This window comes from Rhinolophus ferrumequinum, chromosome 21, assembly GCF_004115265.2.
Source record: "Rhinolophus ferrumequinum isolate MPI-CBG mRhiFer1 chromosome 21, mRhiFer1_v1.p, whole genome shotgun sequence".
Classification (NCBI taxonomy): Eukaryota; Metazoa; Chordata; class Mammalia; order Chiroptera; family Rhinolophidae; genus Rhinolophus; species Rhinolophus ferrumequinum.
In genome coordinates, this window is record NC_046304.1 from 19,026,202 (window position 1) to 19,045,816 (window position 19,615).

The following is a 19,615-nucleotide window of genomic DNA, read 5'->3' on the forward strand; positions in this document are numbered from 1 at the left end:
CCGTGCGCCGGAAGGAGCTCGGAGGCTTGCCGGGCGCAGCGAGGCGGGGCAGAGGGCCAAGGGGGCGGGCCGCGGCGCGGGGCAGTGTGGGGCGGGGGCGGGCCGCCGCCGGGCCGCAGGTCGGGCCCTGTTGTCAGCAGCCCAGCGGGCGCTCCGGTGGGACATGGCGGGCTGTGCGGCCCGGCGGGCCCTGGTCGTGGGCAGCCGCTGGTGGTCTCGGTCGCTGACAGGGGCCCGGGGGCCGAGGCCGCTCTGTGCGGCGGGTGGAGCTGGGACCTTCCCACCAGCGGCGACCACGACGCGGAGGCACCTCTCGTCCCGGTGAGGGACGGAGCGCGGGGCCGGGGCCCGGATCCTAGGGAGAGTGTTCCCGGTCAGGGAGGAGGCCAGGAGGCCGGGCCAGCTGAGGGTGATTGGAGTTGCACCCGGGAGAGGGTCCCGTGCGGGAGCCGACCTGCGCTGCCTGGGACGTGTGCCAGGAGCAGAGAAGGAAGCGTGGTCCAGAGCCCTGGGTTGTGCGGGGTTGGCTTCGAGGGGCAACTAGTAATCCTCCCCGAGTGAATCTTACCTCCCCAAATGAGGGTCTCCGAGCGCCGCTGTTAGCTAGCCTTTTACTAAGCCCTAGGGCTTTTGACTTGAACCCCCAGCCCCGGATTGGATTAAGGCCTCCCTCAGAAAGATGCTTGAAGTGGGAAACAGAGGACTCTTGAGTCTGGGCCCTGCAAGGGTCCCCGGTTTCAGTGTGACCTTGGGGAGACTGTTGCCCTCAATGTGACTAGGGGAAGGGGGCTTGAGGCCATGGGGATGGTGTGAACATTGTCTGTGGGGATGGGACAGGCAAATCAAATTGGGGCTGGTGAATCAAGTGGGAGGAAGTATAATGTTCACATCTCCCCAAAATAGTAAAAATAAGTGCTTTGAAGAGTCCCTAGAAAGAGCACGTGTCCAAAGAGGTCACTGAGAGAAATGACCTTTCGTGGCTGAGATTAGACACATTGGGAGGAGATGATAATATTTACAATTTCAGACCCCTGTGAAAACTGATGTAAATCTGAACAAAAACTAGAATGAGACTACTAGTTGCAATGTAGGGAGTACAGTGTGAAATCTAGAGAGGATGACTAAGCCCTTCAAGGGGAGGGGGAAGAGGGACATGGAATTATAACACAGAACAAATATTTTTTGAGCTCCTCTTATACAGCAGGCTCTGGGGGGAGCACAGGCTAATCAGACACAGGCATTGCTCCCAGGGAACTTATAGTCTCTAATGGAGATAAGACGTGGACACAAATAACGGAAATGCAAGATGAGAAGGAGAGTTAAAATGCTGTGGGAGGTCAGGAGAGTGACTCAGGGAAGAAAGGGAGGCAAGGAGTACAATGAAGCAGGGTATGAGGAATGCTGAGAGTGAAGAGAAGACAGTGATCTAGGAGCAGTCAGTCCTAAATTGGAAACCAAGGATGGGGGCCTGTGGCGGGACCCCAAATGAGAGACAGAATCTCTATGGAATGGTGATTTGCAGGACCCTTATCTGCTTCAGCCAGCCCCACTGCCCTGACTCCTTGGTATCCTATTAGCTTTTTCTGATGGATAAATTCTATTACCTTCTCAGCTGTTCAGTTGTTTATTCTTTTCCTTCCTAATTAGAAACCGACCAGAGGGCAAAGTTTTGGAGACAGTTGGTGTGTTTGAGGTGCCAAAACAAAATGGAAAATACGAGACTGGGCAGGTGAGTGCTGCTGGGCTGGTTCGTCTTTCGTTTCGTGGTGTGCTCTTCTGAAAGGGTCAGATTTGGTCACAGGCCTGAATGTTATGATTTTCTGCCTTGGTGTTTGGTGCCAGACCAGAATCACAAGTGTTGAAAGGCGGGTTTCTGTTTTTATGGATTTGAATGCGTTTCATATATCAATGGGTTCTCTCTCCGAGTTAGTGTGGACAGGGATGGTTTGGACGATAGTGAGGAGAGAGCCAAGTTACTGAAGAGTTGTCTAACATAGTGGATGGTAAGAAGCCAGTGGAAGGAGCTTTCAGAAAAGCCAACCTTTGATGCTTTGTCACAGTTGAACTTTTCGCAGTGTAGTAAGATCTGCGTGTGAGGCTCTTTTTCTGTATCAGCTTTGTGTCAGATCCACTGAGATGGATTTAGGCCCCTTGTAGGTAAGGAGAACTTTTTGTTTATTCAACTTTTTTTTTTTTTTGGTATTCTTACAGTGGACCAGGCATTGTGCATTGGAGTTAAATCAGAAGGCAATGTCTTCATGGAGTTGACAGTCTAGAAAGGAATTATGATATGCAAAGGGACAATGGCTGTGCACTGTGCTAAGTGGAGGGGAGGTCAGGGAACACTTCCTTGAGGCCTATGCCGTGGCCGAGAGGATGAGTGGAAGTCAGCCAGGTGAAGAGGGGGTCAAAGTGTTCTCCAGTTGGTCTGGGTGAGTCACAGAGTTCAAGGACAAGAGTGCCAAGACCTTGTGTGGGAGTGGGTACCTGCACTGCTTAGGGGTCTGGGCCCCACCTGCATGGACTCGATGGACGGCAGACTCACCGCGGCCTCTCTTTCCTACCCTCCCAGCTTTTCCTTCATAGTGTTTTTGGCTACCGAGGTGTCGTCCTATTTCCCTGGCAGGCCAGACTGTATGACCGGGATGTGGCTTCCGCAGCTCCAGAAAAGTAAGTGTTCCTGTCATTGTGCCTCACAGTATCCTCAGGAGGAGGCCTGACTCAGGGCAGACATACGTGCTTGGGATCCCAGGGGTGAAGACAGCGTCCTCCTGGGCCTTAGGAACAGCCCCAGAGTACTCCCCTGACACTGATACCCATGGAGACAACAGTGCTGAGTGCCAGGGACAGTCTTAAGCCAGAGGGTCCCTTTAGGCCTCCCCACAATGCTCTCCCGTGCTATTCTCAGTTTGCGTTATAATTATCCCAGAAAGCATTTGGGGGACTCGTCTTCTTGATTTCTGGATGTTTAGTTAGAATCTTTTCCTTAATCTCTTATCATCATTAGAGTACATTAAAAAAGGCCCAGCTCCATTAAATGATCACAGCTTCTGGGATGTGAGAAGAGTAGGGTACTCTGGGCTCCGGGGACTGAAGCAGCAGTTTGATTGTTCTCAACACGGCCCCTTCTTCCAAGAGGCAGCCAGAGAGTAAGACAAATGACTGTGCTCTAGGTCCTCCACATTCTGTTGTTTGCCCCCGACCAGCGAGTGGCTGGGCTGGGTGTTGCTGAGCAGGTACTCAGCTGGTGCTAAAGTTCCTTCAGATCAGGCACCAGTCTGTTTAGATGAGAAGGGGGTATGGAGCTGGGGCAGGTTTCCATTTCTCTCAGGGTGGTCTTGGGCTTCTCCTACCCTGTAGAGCAGAGAATCCTGCTGGCCACGGCTCTAAGGAGGTGAAAGGCAAAACTCACACTTACTACCAGGTGCTGATTGATGCCCGAGACTGTCCACATATAGTAAGTAAGCAAGATGGCTGGGCCTGGGGTTCCTCTCCATGGGAAAGGCCTGAACCCCAATGGGGGCAAAGGGAGGGAGAGGGGTGAAACAGAGCCCTCAGGACTGGACAGTGACTAAGAAAGTCTGACTCGCTTGTTGCCTTAGTCCCAGAGATCTCAGACAGAAGCTGTGACTTTCTTGGCTAACCATGATGACAGCCGGGCCCTCTATGCCATCCCAGGTAAGTACGAGCATCTAAATGGTACGTGTTGAGGAGGGGTCAGGTGTGCCTCGGAGAGGATTCTGATGCCTTTCCGATGTCCTTTCATCTGCTCGGAGGGATTATAGATGCTGAGAGCAACGCTGCCAGGTCATCCCACCTGGGGACAAGGCCAGGAGTTGTGCTGCTTCTCAGCCCCGTTCCTCCCCTCTCTGTGCCAGGCCTGGACTATGTCAGCCATGAAGACATCCTCCCCTACACCTCCACGGATCAGGTTCCCATCCAGCATGAGCTCTTTGAAAGGTTTCTTCTCTATGACCAGACAAAAGGTAATCTCTCTCAAGAAGACAATATCATAGAAGTAATGTCAAAGCTCTATTTCCACAACCTTATTCAACCTCCCATTAGACCTGTCTAGTAGCTGGCTATCATTCTCCTCTAGATGTGGAAACTGAGGCTCAAAGATAATGAGAAGGGACTCAAAGTTGCTAGTTAGTGGGAGAGCGAGGTCTGAAAACCAGGACTCCTGACTCCCAGGACAGTTCTCTCCCTGTGATGTCACATACGTCCTCAGGGCTTATTCTTGGAAGCAGCTCTGTGCCTTCTGCCAGCCTGTGCTTTTGCTTCATGTTTGAGTATCTTGTTTACCTGGGCCACCACTGGGAAGGGTTTTCTAGGAGGGGCAATTGGAAAGTGGGTGCAATGCCCTGGACTCCGGCATGGACGAACCATACATCCTCTTGCCCTAGCACCCCCTTTTGTGGCTCGGGAGACGCTACGGGCCTGGCAAGAAAAGAATCACCCCTGGCTGGAGCTCTCCGATGTCCACCGGGAAACGACTGAGAACATCCGTGTCACCGTCATCCCCTTCTACATGGGCATGAGGGTATGTGCCCAGCCTGGGCCCCTTTCCTCAGGGCTGGGCCGCCGATTCTGTGTGGGGCCCCCATGGGACTGCTGGAGTGGGTTCTGAATTTCAACCATGTGCCTGTGGTTCTCCTTCCAAGTGCTGCAAGTATTGGGTGGGGTTGAACAGCCTCTTGACAATGGCTGACACCAAGACCTAGAACAGGGAAACCCTCGGGTCCTAGGAGGAGTCCTCCAGGCTGACTTCCCCTTCTCTTCTGGCTCAGAGGGAGCCATGTTTTTTAAGAATATAGACATACTTGCATCTGTATGGGCTGATCGTCACACTTTTTATGCATTAGTCAAACATTTCTTGAGCTATTTCTTGCCTGGCTATAAGCTCGGTCCTGGGGATGTAAATAAAAATGAAACGCTGACCCTGCCTTTCAGGAGCGCACGGTACTGGGGGAATCTCAACATACACCATGCCAAGTACTAGAATAAAGTTGGGCTGTGGAGGGCCTAGGAGGAGGGCGGCAGCCTGGGCCAGCAGTGATGGGGGTGGAGGGGCGGCAGCTGGCAAGGAGGGTGGTCCGGAGGAAGGGAAGAGCCCTGTGGCTGATTTCCATTGGCATCCAGCTGTGTGGGTGCTCTCGGTAGGACGAGGAGGAGGGAGGCCAGAGATGGATGGAGGGGAGGCTGCCCCCACTGTCAGCTTACTGGCCATAGCTCAGTCACCCTCATCCACAGATAGTCGCAGCCTTGTTCTGACTTTGCAGACTTCCTGCAGTACATCTATCTCACTGGAGAGATGTTGATCAGAACAGACTGGGTTCTGCTTCCTGGCCCTTAAATTCTTTGTGTTTTTTTCTCCAGGAAGCCCAGAATTCCCACGTCTACTGGGTGAGTGTCTCCGTCGGGGAGGAGGAGCTCAGGAGGGGTGCCTGCGGGAGGGTGGCGGGGCAGGTTGGGAGGTGGTTTATGCCTCTGGGGAGTGGGGCCTGTGCAATGCAGGTGTCAGCCTTTGCTGCCTTTTGCTGTCCTAGCATTTTGGGCGGGCTAGCCTGGTTTACTTTCTCAGGCATGAACTCTTCTTCCCCTCACTCCCACAGTGGCGCTACTGTATCCGCCTGGAGAACCTTGACAGTGATGTGGTACAGCTCCGCGAGCGACACTGGAGGATATTCAGTCTGTCTGGCACCTTGGAGACAGTGCGAGGCCGAGGGGTGGTGGGCAGGGTGAGCACCATTGGGCCAGTAATGCCCATTGCCTGGTCCTGCCCAGCAGGCCTGGGGGCGTAGCGCGTGCTTTCCTCCTCCTCTGTGGTGAAGGACAGAGGCTCCCTGTGTGAATGCATTGGTGAGAAACCTGACAGCAACCCTGTGAGACAGGTTTCTTACAACCCATTTCACAGATGAAGAGAGGGAGACTACACGGTTAAGTAACTAGCTCATTGTCCTATAGCTAGTAGTGGCGGGACCTGGATTTGAATCCAAGTGAATCTGACATCAAAGCTGGGGTAGTTTTTGTTGCCAGCATAGTGCCTTTTAAAAAATCTGAATTTGAATGCCCGTAGGTGGGGTATGCACCTTCCACCACTCTTGGTTGTCCTTCCTCTGCTTCTTTATATGCTGACATCTTCTGCTGGTCGTTGAAGAGATCTGATGGTGCCCTTCCTGTCCTATCCCACTCTGTCACCTGAGAAATAAAGTCACAAGAAGTGGCCAGGGGCCATTTGACAAGCATTTATCCAAGTCAGCAGGGACTTGGGGAAGCAGGATGGGATAGCGAGTAAGAATAGGGCTTTGGGATTAGTCTGGCTTCAAATGCAAGCTGTGTTCTCTACTTGTTGCATAACTTTGGGCAAGTTATTTAACCAAAATCTCACTTTCTTACTGCTGAAATGGAGGTCACACCTAGTAGCTTATGAGTACTTGGAGACTTCAGTCAGCAGTGGTTTGCAGAGTACGACCCTGGTGCCTGGCACGTAGGCACTATGCGAATGGATACTGGGAGTGTTGTTTATAGAGTAGGTCCTGGGCCTGGCATCTTTGCCCAGTGCCCTCAGACATGCAGTCCGAGATGATCTTTCTCAGAGTCGGAATAAAAGGCCCAGGCCCATGGCTGTGCAGTGGAGGAAGCACTGGCAGGCAGTTGTTTTGCGAAGCATGAGGGTGTCCAGTCCTAACAGACTGGCAGGGAACATCTGGCCCTGGGGTACAGGGACCTTGTCTGGCTTGACCTATTTTGCCTGAACCCTCACAGGAACCAGTGTTATCCAAGGAGCAGCCTGCGTTCCAGTACAGCAGCCACGTCTCCCTGCAAGCTTCCAGTGGGCACATGTGGTGAGTGCGCATGTGCTGGGGCAGGGGCAGCTCAACTCCACAGATACAAGGTACAGGTCAGAAGAGTGGGAGCTCGTTGCTGGCAGTTAGTTCTAGGCCAAGTTCAGTCCTGCGATGAGCCTTATCTGTTGTTCATTGTTGTGTGGGATTTGATTTTTTTTTTCTTTCTTCCTTTCTCCCGCCCTCTCCCCGCTGCCCACTCCAGTTCAAGCCATTGTTTCTCAGTCTAGTTGTGTAGGACACAGCTCCCTGGCCCATGCTGGTATTATGAGCCTTGCGCTCCCCAAGCTGAGGTAGTCGGTTGTCAGTTGGCCACTCAGAGCAGGTCACGGCAGCTGTTGCCGGCTGCCAGCCACTCACGCTGGCCACTGGCCACTCACAGCAGCACACAGCAGCCCACAGCAGCTCATGCCAACCTCCGGCTGCTCACGGCAGCCCAGCTCCAGGGAGAGCCGTTGTTCACAATCTTAACTTTAGAGGACACAGCTCACTGGCCCATGTGGGAATCGAACTGGCGACCTCGGCATTAGGAGTATGGTGCTCCAACCACCTGAGCCACCTGGCCGGCCCTTGTGTGTTTGTTTTATGACCATGTATTTTCCAGCCACCTGTGGTTTTGTGGACGGAAGACTTAAGCCAAAGAGGTCTGGTAATTTGATGCTGCACTGAGTTGCCCACGTAGTTGGTTCCTCCCACCCGGTGATCTTAACCTGAAAGTGTAGTTGGGTAGCTCATACAGTATGCATCTAAGGGCCTGAATCAGGACAGCTGTTTCTTTTCATGCATGGCCAAGAAGGGCTCTTGGCTCTCTGGAACTGTGTTATCCTGGCATGAGCCAGGCAGAAGAGAACCCAGGCCTGCCTCAGCCTGCTGTGGTTCTGCAGCTGAGGACAGAGGGCTAACTAGATCCTCAGCCCTCACTCCCTCTAAACCAGCTTCTCTGACCCACAGGGGTACATTCCGCTTCGAGAGGCCTGATGGCTCCCACTTTGATGTCCGGATCCCTCCCTTCTCCCTGGAAAGCAACAAAGATGAGAAGACACCACCCTCAGGCCTTCACTGGTAGGCCAGCTGAGGCCCTGAGTGCCCAGGCTCAGCCTCTGAAGAACAGTTCTCACCCCAGAACTGCTGCAGAACTCTCTCCATCAGGGGCCACAGTGGGTCTCTTAATTGTTTGAGCCATTTGATTGTGGGTTTTTTTGGTGGGTGGACTGTAACAGTTTTTTCCAGAAGACTCATGTAGGATTCCTCCAAGCCTAACCTTCCCTGTAAGCCCTGCCTACACTGTGTTCCAGTAGACCTTTCCACCAGGAACTCTGAGTTCAGCTGCCACAGGCCTGAGGGAGCTTCCAGGCCTGTCACACAAGTTGTTTGAAATGGGACGTTTGGTCAATAAACCAGTGCACGCTTGGCCACCTTTGCCATTTCTGCCTCCAGGGTCTCAGGCTTCCTTTTCGACCCAGTGGGGGCCCTTGATTGCTTTCCTTGATGTCCTTCCAGGAAGCTGCCCCTTCTTCTAGGGTACGTCTGTTTCCCTCTTAAGGCTGGAACTTGGCTGGATGTCTCCCAGGGTTACTGTGCCTCTCAGCCAGTGGGGTGGGGGCTGGACTGGACTCTTGTTCTCTTCTTTACCTTCTGCCAAGTGCAGAGTGGGAGGCCAACAGCGGGACAGAGGAGTGGCCCGATTCTTAGTGCTGGCCAACCAGTGGCATCTCTGGCCTCCTTGGGCCTGGGAGAGGAGTGAGCAAGTCAGGCAGGTTTCCAGGATCAGTGGGCTTGCCAGCCACCAGCATGAGACTGTCAAGCCTCCAGACCATAAAGGCAGAAATTTAGCCTAGGAGCTGTCGGTACGGATGGCGATTAAGCGAAGCTACTTTCTAAACTTCTCACAGGTCTCCAAGAGCCAGAGGTGAAATGTACTGCATTTCACCCTGATGCTTAGGGTTCCTGCTCCCCCACAACCACAGTGATTGTTAAAGAGGTCGTTTTATTCTTGAATTCGTATTAAATCTCAGTTTCAGCCCTGATTAGTGTTGTTCTTAATCCTCCACCAGGGGGAGCCTGGATTGCAGGGCAACTGGGTACAATCAGACTTACAACTGAGGGAGAACACAAGGTCGGGTGGTGAACACAAATACAAGAACTGGGTCCACAGCAGTGAGCTGACCAAGCCCTACGCACTTTAAGCATGGCTCTGCACCACTGCGGTGTAACTCAATTTTATTAGAAATTAGTGTTTGTTTCCATCACCTACGCTGAACAACAGAGAATTGTAGTTACATGATAAAGGAGAAGTTCTCTTCTGCCAGGACCTGTGCCATCCTTCAGGCAGACCCTGGTCAGATAACAAACTAAATAAAACCCGATGCTGGTACGTGTGGTTAACAGCAGGCTGTCAGTTTTCTCAGACACTGATGACGTCTGACTTTTCATCCACACTTTTTGTTTACTTTCCCCTGGGCTACTCAGAGTTGAAAAATTCACACAACTAAGAGCTGCTTTCTGAACGGACTTGGGAAACTCAATTCTCTAAACCCTAACACCACACAGTCTGATTTCAAAAGCGAAGATTACTTTCATGAGTTCAATGTTAGTGTTTTTCTTACGACCAGGGCGATGTTTTCAATCAGAGAAAGTGCCCAGAGCCCCAGACTATGTTGCTTCCTTAGGAAGACTAGCCACCACTGAGACAGCAGAGGAGCTGAACGTCAAAGCAGTGAAGAGGCTACAGGGGCTGTGCCGGTCAAAGACAATCATTAAAATACCTCAGTGCGGAGCTGGGACTGGGAGTATTAAAGGACTTCAGGAGGGCAGCTGAAGAAATGGCCAGTGGCTGCAGGCAGAAGTGTCCCAGGTTCTGTGGGAAAGCCACAAGGTCAAAGCTAGAATCTGGCCAAAGAAATGGATTTGTCTCCATCTTGTTACTTCAGTGAGGGCTGGCAGAATTGTTTATAGCTGACCACCAGGGTGCCTCCCCTGAAAGTCTATACATTCAAGACTGTGACGAGTGTAAAATACCTGATTAGTTACATTTCCCCTGCCCCATCATGTCAGTTCAGGTCCTTGTTGAGTGTCTGCTGACCCTGGCCTGGCATTTGCCCATAGTCTCTGTAGGGTCAGCCATGAGCAGCCACTTTCGGGCTTACAGTAAGAGTAGTCGAGAGATGAACTTGATAACCTATGTCCCTTTCCAAATGAGTGGGTATTGCTCAGGGGCTATATTGCTTTGTTAGGCTGGCTGAACACTCCCTCCCTGATGGCATTCCTTTGGAAAAGAATTCGGATAAGCAGCCTCCCAAGGGCCAATCTAAACAGAGGAATGAAAACCAAAGCTCCGAAGAGGAACTCACACCTCTGCCCAGAGCTGGTGCTTGGCACTTCCGTGGCCAAGTTACCCAACAAGAAAGAAATGGAGAAACCCTTTAAGGGGCTCAGGCTGCTCACATCATCCTGTGTTCAGACTCACCCCTGGGTAGAACCACCATCCCCAGCCAGAACACAAACCCCATGCACGGATGGGGGCGGGGAGACGTGACTAAGCACATGGCACCGCTGCACAGGGCTGCCAGGAATGCAGGACTACGCCCACTGCCCACGGCTCCACAGCTTTCCTGCTGCGGCCCAGGCTCCTGGCCCCTACAATGGCTCTTCGGCCTCACAGTAAGGACAGCATGCCTTGGAGATAAGGGCAAGAGAATCAAAAAGCAATCATGCTAGACCCTAGGAGTTAGTTACGTGACTCTAAGATACTGGGGTAAAGCGTCCTTTCTCACGGGCATTATTAGGACCACAGGTCCCAACTGACACATCGTTCCTCAGCGCGCTCTGGGCCGGCTGCTGGGCCAGCCTGGCAAAGCCAACGCTGGGCAGTGTTTTTATTGCTTCTTTCATCCCCTCCCTCAGATTGATTCTGCAGGGAAGAGGGGGTTATTAGGATCAGAAAAAGACAACGTGGGTCAGGGAATACAAATCTCCTGAACAAAAGTACAAAGTGCTTTAAAGAAATAGATCCCAAAGGCATCGAGAAGGGCCCGGGGTTCTGCCTGACCCAGGTTGTTGGCACCCTGGAGGGATAGCAGGAATACCCAGTCTTCTCATTAGACCTATAACTATTCGTTTCCTAGATTATTTAAAACAAACTCACTAAGCCTGTGCTTAAACACCTTAGGAACGAAAGGAGCCCCACCCTCTAAGAAACTGCACCTCCATAGCACCGGCAGCCACCTCCACAGAATGAACCCATTCTCCATGGGCCTCCACTGAGGCCTAAAAGTAGCCCTTCAGCAGAGCAGAGGGCCAAGGGGAATGTTCTTAGCAGGAGGTGGGCCGGTCGGTCCACTCACCCCGGGGGCACAATGCTCCCTGTCAGGCAGGCAGGGAGACGCGGAGCAAAGGAGCCAGGATTCAGTCATCTTGACGTGCTCAGGGAGCCAGGCAAAGGAATGTGGTCCCTCCCCTGCTCAGGCCCTCTGACCTCCCAGGCAAGGCCTGCCATGCCTCTGGGTGTTGGAGCAGAGACCCAGCCAGCAGCAGCGTGGGGTGGCCCATGGGGTGGGGTTCCACAGGAGGGGAGACAGGGTGTCCTGTGCCCTGACTCCCTGAGGGTCTTGTCAGTCGCGATGGGCAGACTGGTGGCCGAGCTGCCGGTCATCGTAAGTGCTGTAGCGCTTGACATGGATGCGGCGGACACGGTCACGCAGGTCCAAGGTCTCCTCGTCTTCACTGGGGGAAGCCTGGCTGCGGCTACGGCTGGTGGCCTCCAACAGGGAGTTGTCAGGGACTCGGGGGGTCTCGTAGAGGAGGACATTGAGTGTCTCCTCATAGATTCGGGCCTCCGGGAATTCCACCTGGGGGGAGGGGGACAAGAGGACCAAACGAGGTTTCATCCCAGAGAGGGAGCAGCATGTTAGGGCCCCTGGCCCTGCGCTGGCTCCAAAAGGTCGGAACTCTAACGAGACAGAGGGCTGTCTCATGGGTGAGGGCAGGTCACCCTCTGAAGGTGTGAGATGTGCTCTGTGCACATAAGGATGCAGAAGACTAGCGTGCTCTCCACATCCCACCGCATCCCAGACCAGTGGACTAGTATGTGCAGAGGTGCGGGCCTTGGCGTGTGGTTAGGCCTAGGTACAAGTATAGCTCCAGTACTTCACAGCGAGGGCCCTGGGCTTAACCTTGCTGTGCCTCAGTTTCCACATGTGTAAAATCATGGGTAATATCTACCTCAGAGAGTTGTGAATGTTAATTAAAAGACAGAAAGGGATGGCATTCAAGGCACCTGAATTCTAGCCTAACTTGCTGTGTGTCATCTTGAGCTTCTGTTCCCTCCTCTGTCAAATGGCTCTAGGCCTGCCTGTCTCACAGGTATGGTGTGAGGAGTCAAAAAGTTCATGAAAGAGAAAGCACTTAACAGGACAGATGCTGCCGCTACTTCCGCAGTGTGACCAGCCCCCAAATAAACCTGCCCCTGAATCCTGACTCCATTGATATGTGCACATGGGAGCCACCCCTCCCAAAAATGACAGGAAGAAGCAGGGGCACCTCCTGTAATCCTTCCCCGACCCTCAGACTGCCCAGCTGTAGGCACTTCAGAAGTCTGGGGGCCAAAGTGCTACACCAGCTTGGCTGCTTTGAGCCCTTCACATGCATCCGACTCTCCCCCAGATGAGCTGCCCTCACGCCCCAGCAAAGCCCGGCTATCTCCGGAACACACACTCAAGGGGGGCAGCTATTCTCTGGGGAGGACACCGACTGCTTGCGGCCTGGGAGAGCGGGGTTAGCTGAGTTTTTATTAGCTATCACCTCACAGATCCCTCACACGTGCCTGGCACGGTGTTGTTACTGCAGAGGCTAAGCTGATTAACCAGGAACAGCCAACTAGCAAGGACCAAAGAAGAGGCCTGAACAGCTATTTTCACTACACTGCACTGCTTCTCTTAAGAATTGTCTCATTTTCATAACAGCTCTGTTCAATTCGCACTATCATTCCCATGTTTGCAAACAAGGAAACTGAGGCCCAAATGGTTTAAATGGCTTATCCAGAGGCTGAAAACTGGTAAATGGTGGGACCAGAATTCAAACTGGAATTGGGCCAACTCCAAAGACCTGGTCCTTTCCACTGCACTGGTTGTTCCCTTCCCAATAGCCCCTGCCCCTCGGCTGACTGCAACGAGTAGTTCCTGTGCCACTCCCTGAGCCCCGTGTACTGGCTTTTATCCTTGCCCAGCACCGTCATGGCATGCCTTTTGCTCTCTGTGGTGAAAGGCTCCGTGGGGCTGCCCTGGTGTTTGCCCCGCCCCCACCTATGCAGAGGGAAGCCCCCCATACCTTAGTCTGCTTCTTCTCCGTGGCATACACAATGGAGGTGCAGCACACCTCTGCCAGCTTACGGCCCTGCCCATAGAAGGACCAGCAGCAGATCTCATCGCCGATGACGTCCTTGATGAAGAGCACGCGGCCATTGAAGCGCAGGGAGAGCTTGTCAAACAGTTCGATGTTTTTCAGTAGGTGGTCATCGGAGTTGCTGAAAAACCCATGAGGGCCAGCAGGCCTGGGAATGAGGTTCCAGCACATGGAGGGTACTAGCTGGGCTGTCCCCGTCCCTCCCCTGTCATTCTAAAATGAGGAAAAGTCAAGATGCCCGAGGGGACAGGAAGACAAAGGGTCACAGGGCACCCTCTGGGTTTGGGGGCCTGAGAGGAAAAGGAGTTGAGTTGGTTTTAAGTTAAAGCAGAGAGAACTGAGAGAGGGAGGGCCCCTCTCATTAGGCCCGGAAGGAAGGAGGTTTGCTGCTATCTCAGCAGGATTCTTTCCCTTGTTGTAGGGGTGACACTGGCAACGTATCTGTCCACAGAGAGTCACTGGGAGGGGTTGGGCCTTGGAGCCTGCAGCCTCCTGCATAGACCTAACTGTGGCGTGTTGAGAGGACACTGGGGGGTCAGGAGGACACTGGCCCAGTGCAAAGGCTGGCTTAGGAGTCCTAGCCCATTGGATTCCCAGTGTCTCCCCTCCACCCTGTAAGGTAATGCTCGGAAAACACCTGGCAAGCTGCCTGACATGACACATGGCAAGAGGGTGTTACATGTTCAGTCTCGTCTATATCCCAGCCAGGGCCCTGCACCAAGTTCCAGATGCCTCTGCTCCGATTCCCCTTCTACTCTCTGTCCTTCCCTCCTAAGACCCAGACCCATGCCAACTGTGCCAGGAGTGCAGGTGGCTTCCCTTGGGTCTGCTGCCCAACTTCCACTCTGGCTGCTTGGCTCCTTCCGCTGCTCCTGCTGCCCTTCCCCCGCCCCCTGCCTCTCCCCCCCCCCCCAAGGCCCACCCTACCTGGTGTAGGAATACTTGTTGTTGCTTCTATTGTATAGCAGCTTCACCACGGGCTGTGGGGGAGGAGAGTGTGAGGGCCAGGCCGGGGTCCTGGCACCCCCCGCCTGCAGCCCTCAGGTCCCACCCCGTACCTTGGTGGAAGCTTCGATGAGCCTCTCCTCCTCCTTCAGGGATGTGATGACAGGGATGTTGCACACAGGCTGGTAGGAATCCTTCTTGTCCTGGGTGACACACACAGCTGAGAGTCGTTTTTGACATCTGCTGTTTGCCAGGCTTAGCCAGGCTTTCCCCAGGAGCTGTCAGAACCCCTCTGCCATGGCCACCCCCTGCTTGTTGAGGAGGTATCAGGAAGCCCCTGGTAATAGGGACTGCCAGCTGGCAAGCAGACTCCCATTTCCAGAAAACCTCAAATCTAGTCTCTAGGCCAGGCGTGTCCAAACTTTTTTCAACGTTTTTCACCAAGGGCCATGTGCGGTAAGATACACAAACAGCCGGGCCACTCACTCGAGGTGAAGTACGTATTGCCTCACCTGGTTTATTTAAGTAAACTAAATATATTTTTGGAATTTGCTGCGGGCCAATTAACAATGGATTGTGGGCCGCAGTTGGCCCGCAGGCCGCAGTTTGGTCACCTCTGCTCTAGGCTATAAACCAGCAGCAGAGCCTAGGCATACTGCCTGAGTCCGTCACCTCACAAACTGACTGGCTGCCCATTTGTTTGGCTTGGGCAACGCCTGGGGTGTCTAACGAGGTCTGGACTCACCAAACATACCTGCCACAGAGCCTTCTAGGAACTGGACCCTTGTGTCCCCTAACCTCATCAACCGGCCCCAACTCTGCCTCTGTACCTGCAGGGCGGTCTGGCACATGTTCACCAGCCCCTGAATGAGGTAATATTTCGCTTCAGCCATCAATTCCTTGATTTCTTGCCGGTTTTGAGGGAGGATGATGGTGTCATCGCGGAGGTAATTCAAAATGGTGCCAAAGTGCTTTCCACATCGATCTATGAGGATCCAGCCTAGGGATTCAGATGGGTCCCAGAGGGTTACTGTTTGCCTCCAGGTACTTTCAGAAGCACACGCCACCTGATGAGCCTGGTGACAGGTGGCAAAGCGCACATGAGCTTAGGGCCCACAGCACAAGGTGATAAAGGGGAACAGGACCTCTAGCTCTTAGGTCCGTGGCTGCTCTTTGCCTCTCCTCCCGGAAACCAAGCACTGGCACATGTCCTGGGAGAGACAGGCCCTCCAGGCTCTGTGGGGGCTGCAGAGGTCCAAGCTGAGGTGCCCGCCGCCTGACAGCACAGAAAATACCAGGCCCTGCCCACCTTCTGCCCACTGCGCCCTCACTATGGTGAAGCTTCTTATGAGAATCTAGTCTTACGTCAATAAAAAACAAAGTACAGATTGTCTCCCTGGAAAATGCGGAAACACACAACATTCTATATGTACACTTTCTAAGGGAAGGAGTCCTGTACGAGGTGAACTGGAAAAGTGAACTTGGACTCTAGATCTGCCAGGCTGAAGCCCTGACGTCACTTCCCCCGGAACTCCTCCTTCCTCCCCACCTCGCCCAGCAAGCCCCAGTACCTCACCTTCTTTGTCAGTCAGCACCTCCATGCGTCCACTGAACATGGCCTTCAGCATGGTGTCGTGCCTGGTTAGCGCCCGCACGGTGGTGTAGTACAGGGAACCGCCCACATTGAGCTGCACGTATTTGTTGCCCAGGCTTCCTCCCTTGAAGCCACTCAGCTTGGGTTTGGCCCCTGAGGCTGGGCACAGACAGGTATCCCCCGACATCTCCCGCTGCAGGTAGATCACCACACGGCAGGAGGTTGGCTTGGAAGGCTCCGCCGTGGTGGAAGGGTCACGAGTGAGTGGCCAGCGGAGGCCAGAGCCTCATACTCTCAGTGCTGTGAGCAGGAGAGAGGAGACAAGACAGGAGTTGGCGGAGGAGAGGCCAGAAGGGGATAGGAGGAAAAACACTGACCATCCACTCATTCTCTTCTTGATGAGCCCGATTCCCTGGCAGAGGTAAGGCCCTAGGCAATGGTAAGAAAGATGCTTCTGCTGTTCCTTAGGGTACCAGGAAGCAGGTCTGGGACATCTCCTAGAGCCCGGAGCTGGTCACCTCCCCAACCTCCCTGAGACTCAGCTGAGCTCTGGTGGCAAGGAGGACAAGCAAGCCCTTGGAACCAATCAGAGGAACAGACTGGGCAGAGTAGACGCGTTCACACTGGGGATCCACCAGTCGGATTCCAGTTATTTTCTTCTCCAGGTTCCTATGATCCAAGACCTCCAGCCAAACCTACTGGGAGTCTAGCCAGCCTAGGAGTTTCCCAGGAGCCCGAGCGACAGGATGTACTTCCCTTCTAAAGATTCCAGGCTCAGGAGCAGCCTGCACTAGTACCACCCGGAGTCTGGCTTCAGGAAGGCAAGTAAAGCAGCTTCAGGAGAGCATGGAATGAGTCAGGCTGGAGGGAACACCGCGGTCAGTGTTCTTGGCAGAGGTGGCTGAAGCCAGGGTTTCCTGACCTTCCCCTTTCTTGGCACCAGCCCGGTCCCAAGTTCCTGAAATTGTCACCATTTTTCAGGATAGAACAACTACAGGATGGCTATTTTTGCTTCTTTTCCTGAAAGGGGCCCAGCCCTATCTCTTCCTCTCTTCCTTCCCAACAAGACTAGGGAGAAAGGGCTAGAAAAAACCAGATGATAAATCTAAAAACAATGAAGTGACTTAGAAGTTCATGGAAGGGAGGAGCAAGGAAAGCAAAGGAAGGCAAAGTCAGGTCACCTCTTGTGATTTAGATTCTATATTATATGTTTTGGTTTTTTAGAGAATCACTAAAATTCATTCGCTGAAGAAAAAGTAATAGCAAACATTCACTGCATGTTGACTACGTTCCAGGTACTATTCTAGGCATTTAATATTTATTAGCTCATTACTTCACTCAGCAATAAAACAACAGTGAGTGCCTACTATGTTACGCAGTGCCTTCAAGGCGTTCAAAGAAGCATCATAATGGTAACAAAAATAAAAATAATAAGAGTTAGCATTTACTGTGCCTGTGCTATGTGCCAGGCACTGGGGATACAGAAGAGAACAAACAAGGCATGGCCTCATGGAGCTTACATTCTAGTTGGCAGATATAGACAAAAAATGAATAAGCAGGTAAACCAAAAGCGAGAAATGCAATGAAGGTAATAAAACAGTGATAAGAAAGTGACTAGCGAGAGGCACTAATCTAGACAGGGCTCCAGGGAAAGCGTCTTTGGGAACGTGATATTCCAGCTGAGGTCTGAAGGAGTATTTTAGACACATGGACGGGTAGGTGCCAAGTTCCTCAGTTAGACACACATTTTAGGAACAAAAATCACGCCAAGATAGCTGGTGCATAGAAAGGGGAAAGTTGGCTTGAGGTAAAGGGAAGGCAGAGGCCGAAATCATATTAAAGAGTCTGGATTTTATACCAATTGCAATGGGAATCGATTGGAGACCTGGTTGGTTTTTTTTTTTTTTTTTTAATAATTTTCTTTTGTTCTAAACTTTTATTTAAGTGTGTTTTTCCAGGACCCATCATCAGCTCCAACTCAAGCAGTTGTATCAATCTAGGTGTGGAGGGCGCAGCTCACAATGGCCCATGCGGGGATCGAACTGGCTACCCTGGTGTTGTTACGAGCTTCGAGCTCTAACCAACTGAGCTAAGCGGCTGCCCCGATTGGAGTTTTAAGGAGGGGAGTGATATGACCTGAGTTATTTCTATTTTGAAAAGCTCACTCTGGCTGCTGTGCTGCGGAGAATGGATTTAAGGGTTCGAGAGAGCAAGTGGGAAGACCAAAGGAAGCAGTAGTTTAGGCAAGAAATGGTGAAGGCTTGGACTACACTGACGATAACCGAGACAGAAAAAAGTGAAATTACTTCATTTAACCATCACAACATGCAGAAATTTACAGTTGCCAAGATCTCTTATAAGGGCAACCCAAAAGCAGTGCACTGGTTTTCCCAAGTTTATTGCTCCATTCTCCAAAGTGCTTAGCACCATGCCATACACATTTTAAAGTATTTAATATATGTCGGTTTGTTATACTGAAATTGTCCCTGAAAAGATTTAGGTAGGTCCCTGGGAAGAACGTCCAAGGAAGGGCCAGAGCAGATGCTGTGTGAAGTACTGAATTCCTTTGACTCATTAGCCTCAAGGATGGAATGAACCCTCACCAGAAGATTGCCCAATCAATAAGTAACACTAGCATGAGATCACCTTACCTTCTTCAGCCCACTCCATAGGAATAAATCCAGCCTTTAACAGGTTTTAACAAGTCCCTACGTATTTTGTATCTAGCCCCAATTTCCCCAGGATCAAAGAAAGCACACGTACATATTCTGCCAAAGCAAAGGAACTCAAAGGCTAGTTGGTTGCCAACAGAGGAAGACAAATCCAGAGCTAATCTATTCCTTTCCTACAAAGCAATTACTATGAGCCCTTGGATGACGTCAGCTCAGATTCTGCCCAGACCAATGAGTTCCAGGAATTCTTTGGCAGGTGACGCCCCAGAAAGTAATTCCAGTGAGAATGAAGTTTCCACTGGTAGCCTCAGTGCTCTTCCTTCCGGACTTCGATGTGGCTATTTGGGGATGCCTGAAGCTACGGGCGTATCTGTGTCTCACTCAGCGAAGCTAAGGGGAACCCAAGTAGAATAAAGGGCAAACAACCACGACTGTGGAAGGAGGTGGCATCCTAAAGGAAGACCCAGAAGTTCGTCACACACAGGGGAAACGGGGAGCGGGAAGAGAGCCGATCTCGGTTAGGCACAATGGATCTAGATGAAATCCTAGGTGTAAAAATCTTAGGTTTCATCCAAAGGGTCTGGAGAAATTTAGGGAAGCCCGACCTCTCTGTGGCCAGTGTACAGTCTCTCCCAGCCCGTCCTCCTCCTTACTGGCGAGAAAACGAGGCCGGTTCTGACACACCCTCAGTAGGGGATTTAAGCTCTCCCTCTCCCCTACACCGTCTCTCGCCTTTTCCCCAGGTCCAGGTGGGGTTCTCTTTGCTCCAGCCCAGGGCCCATCCATCCCTTCCCCCAGGGTATCGGCAAACCCGGTTCTCACCGTCCCTGGGGGCGCCTCTCCTCTCAGCTTGGTTGCAAGCCGAAACCGTGCCGCCCCTAGGCTGTGGCCCCAGCCTGCCAGCAATCCCGGGCTGTGCACTCACACCCTCCGACCGCGGACTCCGCCTTGAGTTACCGCCCAGCCGGGCCAGCCTACGATCCTGAGATTATAAGGCCAAGCAAGCCCAGCACCCAATCAGGGCAGAGGGAAGAGCCCCTGAGAGGATTCCGTGGTAAACGCACAGCTACTTCCGGCAGCCTTTCCGGTGCAAAGGCCTCTGGACCCTGTAGGCAGCCGACTTTCTTCTTGGGCCTCTGTTTCCCAGCAGGCTCTGC

The 19,615-nt window shown here is 52.6% G+C and overlaps 2 protein-coding genes across 2 annotated transcripts; one reads left to right on the plus strand and one right to left on the minus strand.

Moving 5' to 3' along the window:
- Positions 1–97: 97 nt before the first annotated feature.
- Positions 98–8,875, plus strand: POLDIP2 (DNA polymerase delta interacting protein 2). The gene is made up of 11 exons (XM_033089794.1): positions 98–321; positions 1,648–1,729; positions 2,573–2,670; positions 3,361–3,457; positions 3,603–3,678; positions 3,879–3,986; positions 4,407–4,543; positions 5,380–5,406; positions 5,616–5,741; positions 6,769–6,848; positions 7,800–8,875. The coding sequence occupies exons 1-11, from the start codon at positions 164–166 to the stop codon at positions 7,912–7,914; spliced, it is 1,104 nt and encodes a 367-aa protein (XP_032945685.1). The 5' UTR covers positions 98–163; the 3' UTR covers positions 7,915–8,875.
- Positions 8,876–10,731: 1,856 nt separating this feature from the next.
- On the minus strand, positions 10,732–19,485 carry TNFAIP1 (TNF alpha induced protein 1). Its single transcript, XM_033089795.1, has 7 exons — positions 19,281–19,485; positions 15,769–16,086; positions 15,023–15,192; positions 14,306–14,395; positions 14,175–14,227; positions 13,173–13,368; positions 10,732–11,695 (listed from the first exon to the last, which is right to left on the minus strand). Exons 2-7 carry the CDS (start codon positions 15,971–15,973, stop codon positions 11,459–11,461), a joined length of 951 nt encoding a protein of 316 aa, XP_032945686.1. The 5' UTR covers positions 15,974–16,086; positions 19,281–19,485; the 3' UTR covers positions 10,732–11,458.
- Between the last annotated feature and the right edge of the window lie 130 nt (positions 19,486–19,615).

What these genes read in the sequence shown, in the direction of transcription:
- TNFAIP1 (XM_033089795.1), bottom strand. Translation starts at nt 15,973, where the DNA reads ATGTCGGGGGATACCTGTCTGTGCCCAGCCTCAGGGGCCAAACCCAAG. An exon ending in TCATCGAAGCTTCCACCAAG is followed by an intron (nt 14,228 to 14,305) that starts GTACGGGGTGGG and finishes CCTCCCCCACAG; the next exon opens with CCCGTGGTGAAGCTGCTATA. An exon ending in AACAAGTATTCCTACACCAG is followed by an intron (nt 13,369 to 14,174) that starts GTAGGGTGGGCC and finishes TGGGTTTTTCAG; the next exon opens with CAACTCCGATGACCACCTAC.
- POLDIP2 (XM_033089794.1), top strand. Translation starts at nt 164, where the DNA reads ATGGCGGGCTGTGCGGCCCGGCGGGCCCTGGTCGTGGGCAGCCGCTGG. An exon ending in GCCGAGGGGTGGTGGGCAGG is followed by an intron (nt 5,742 to 6,768) that starts GTGAGCACCATT and finishes GAACCCTCACAG; the next exon opens with GAACCAGTGTTATCCAAGGA. An exon ending in GCTTCCAGTGGGCACATGTG is followed by an intron (nt 6,849 to 7,799) that starts GTGAGTGCGCAT and finishes TCTGACCCACAG; the next exon opens with GGGTACATTCCGCTTCGAGA.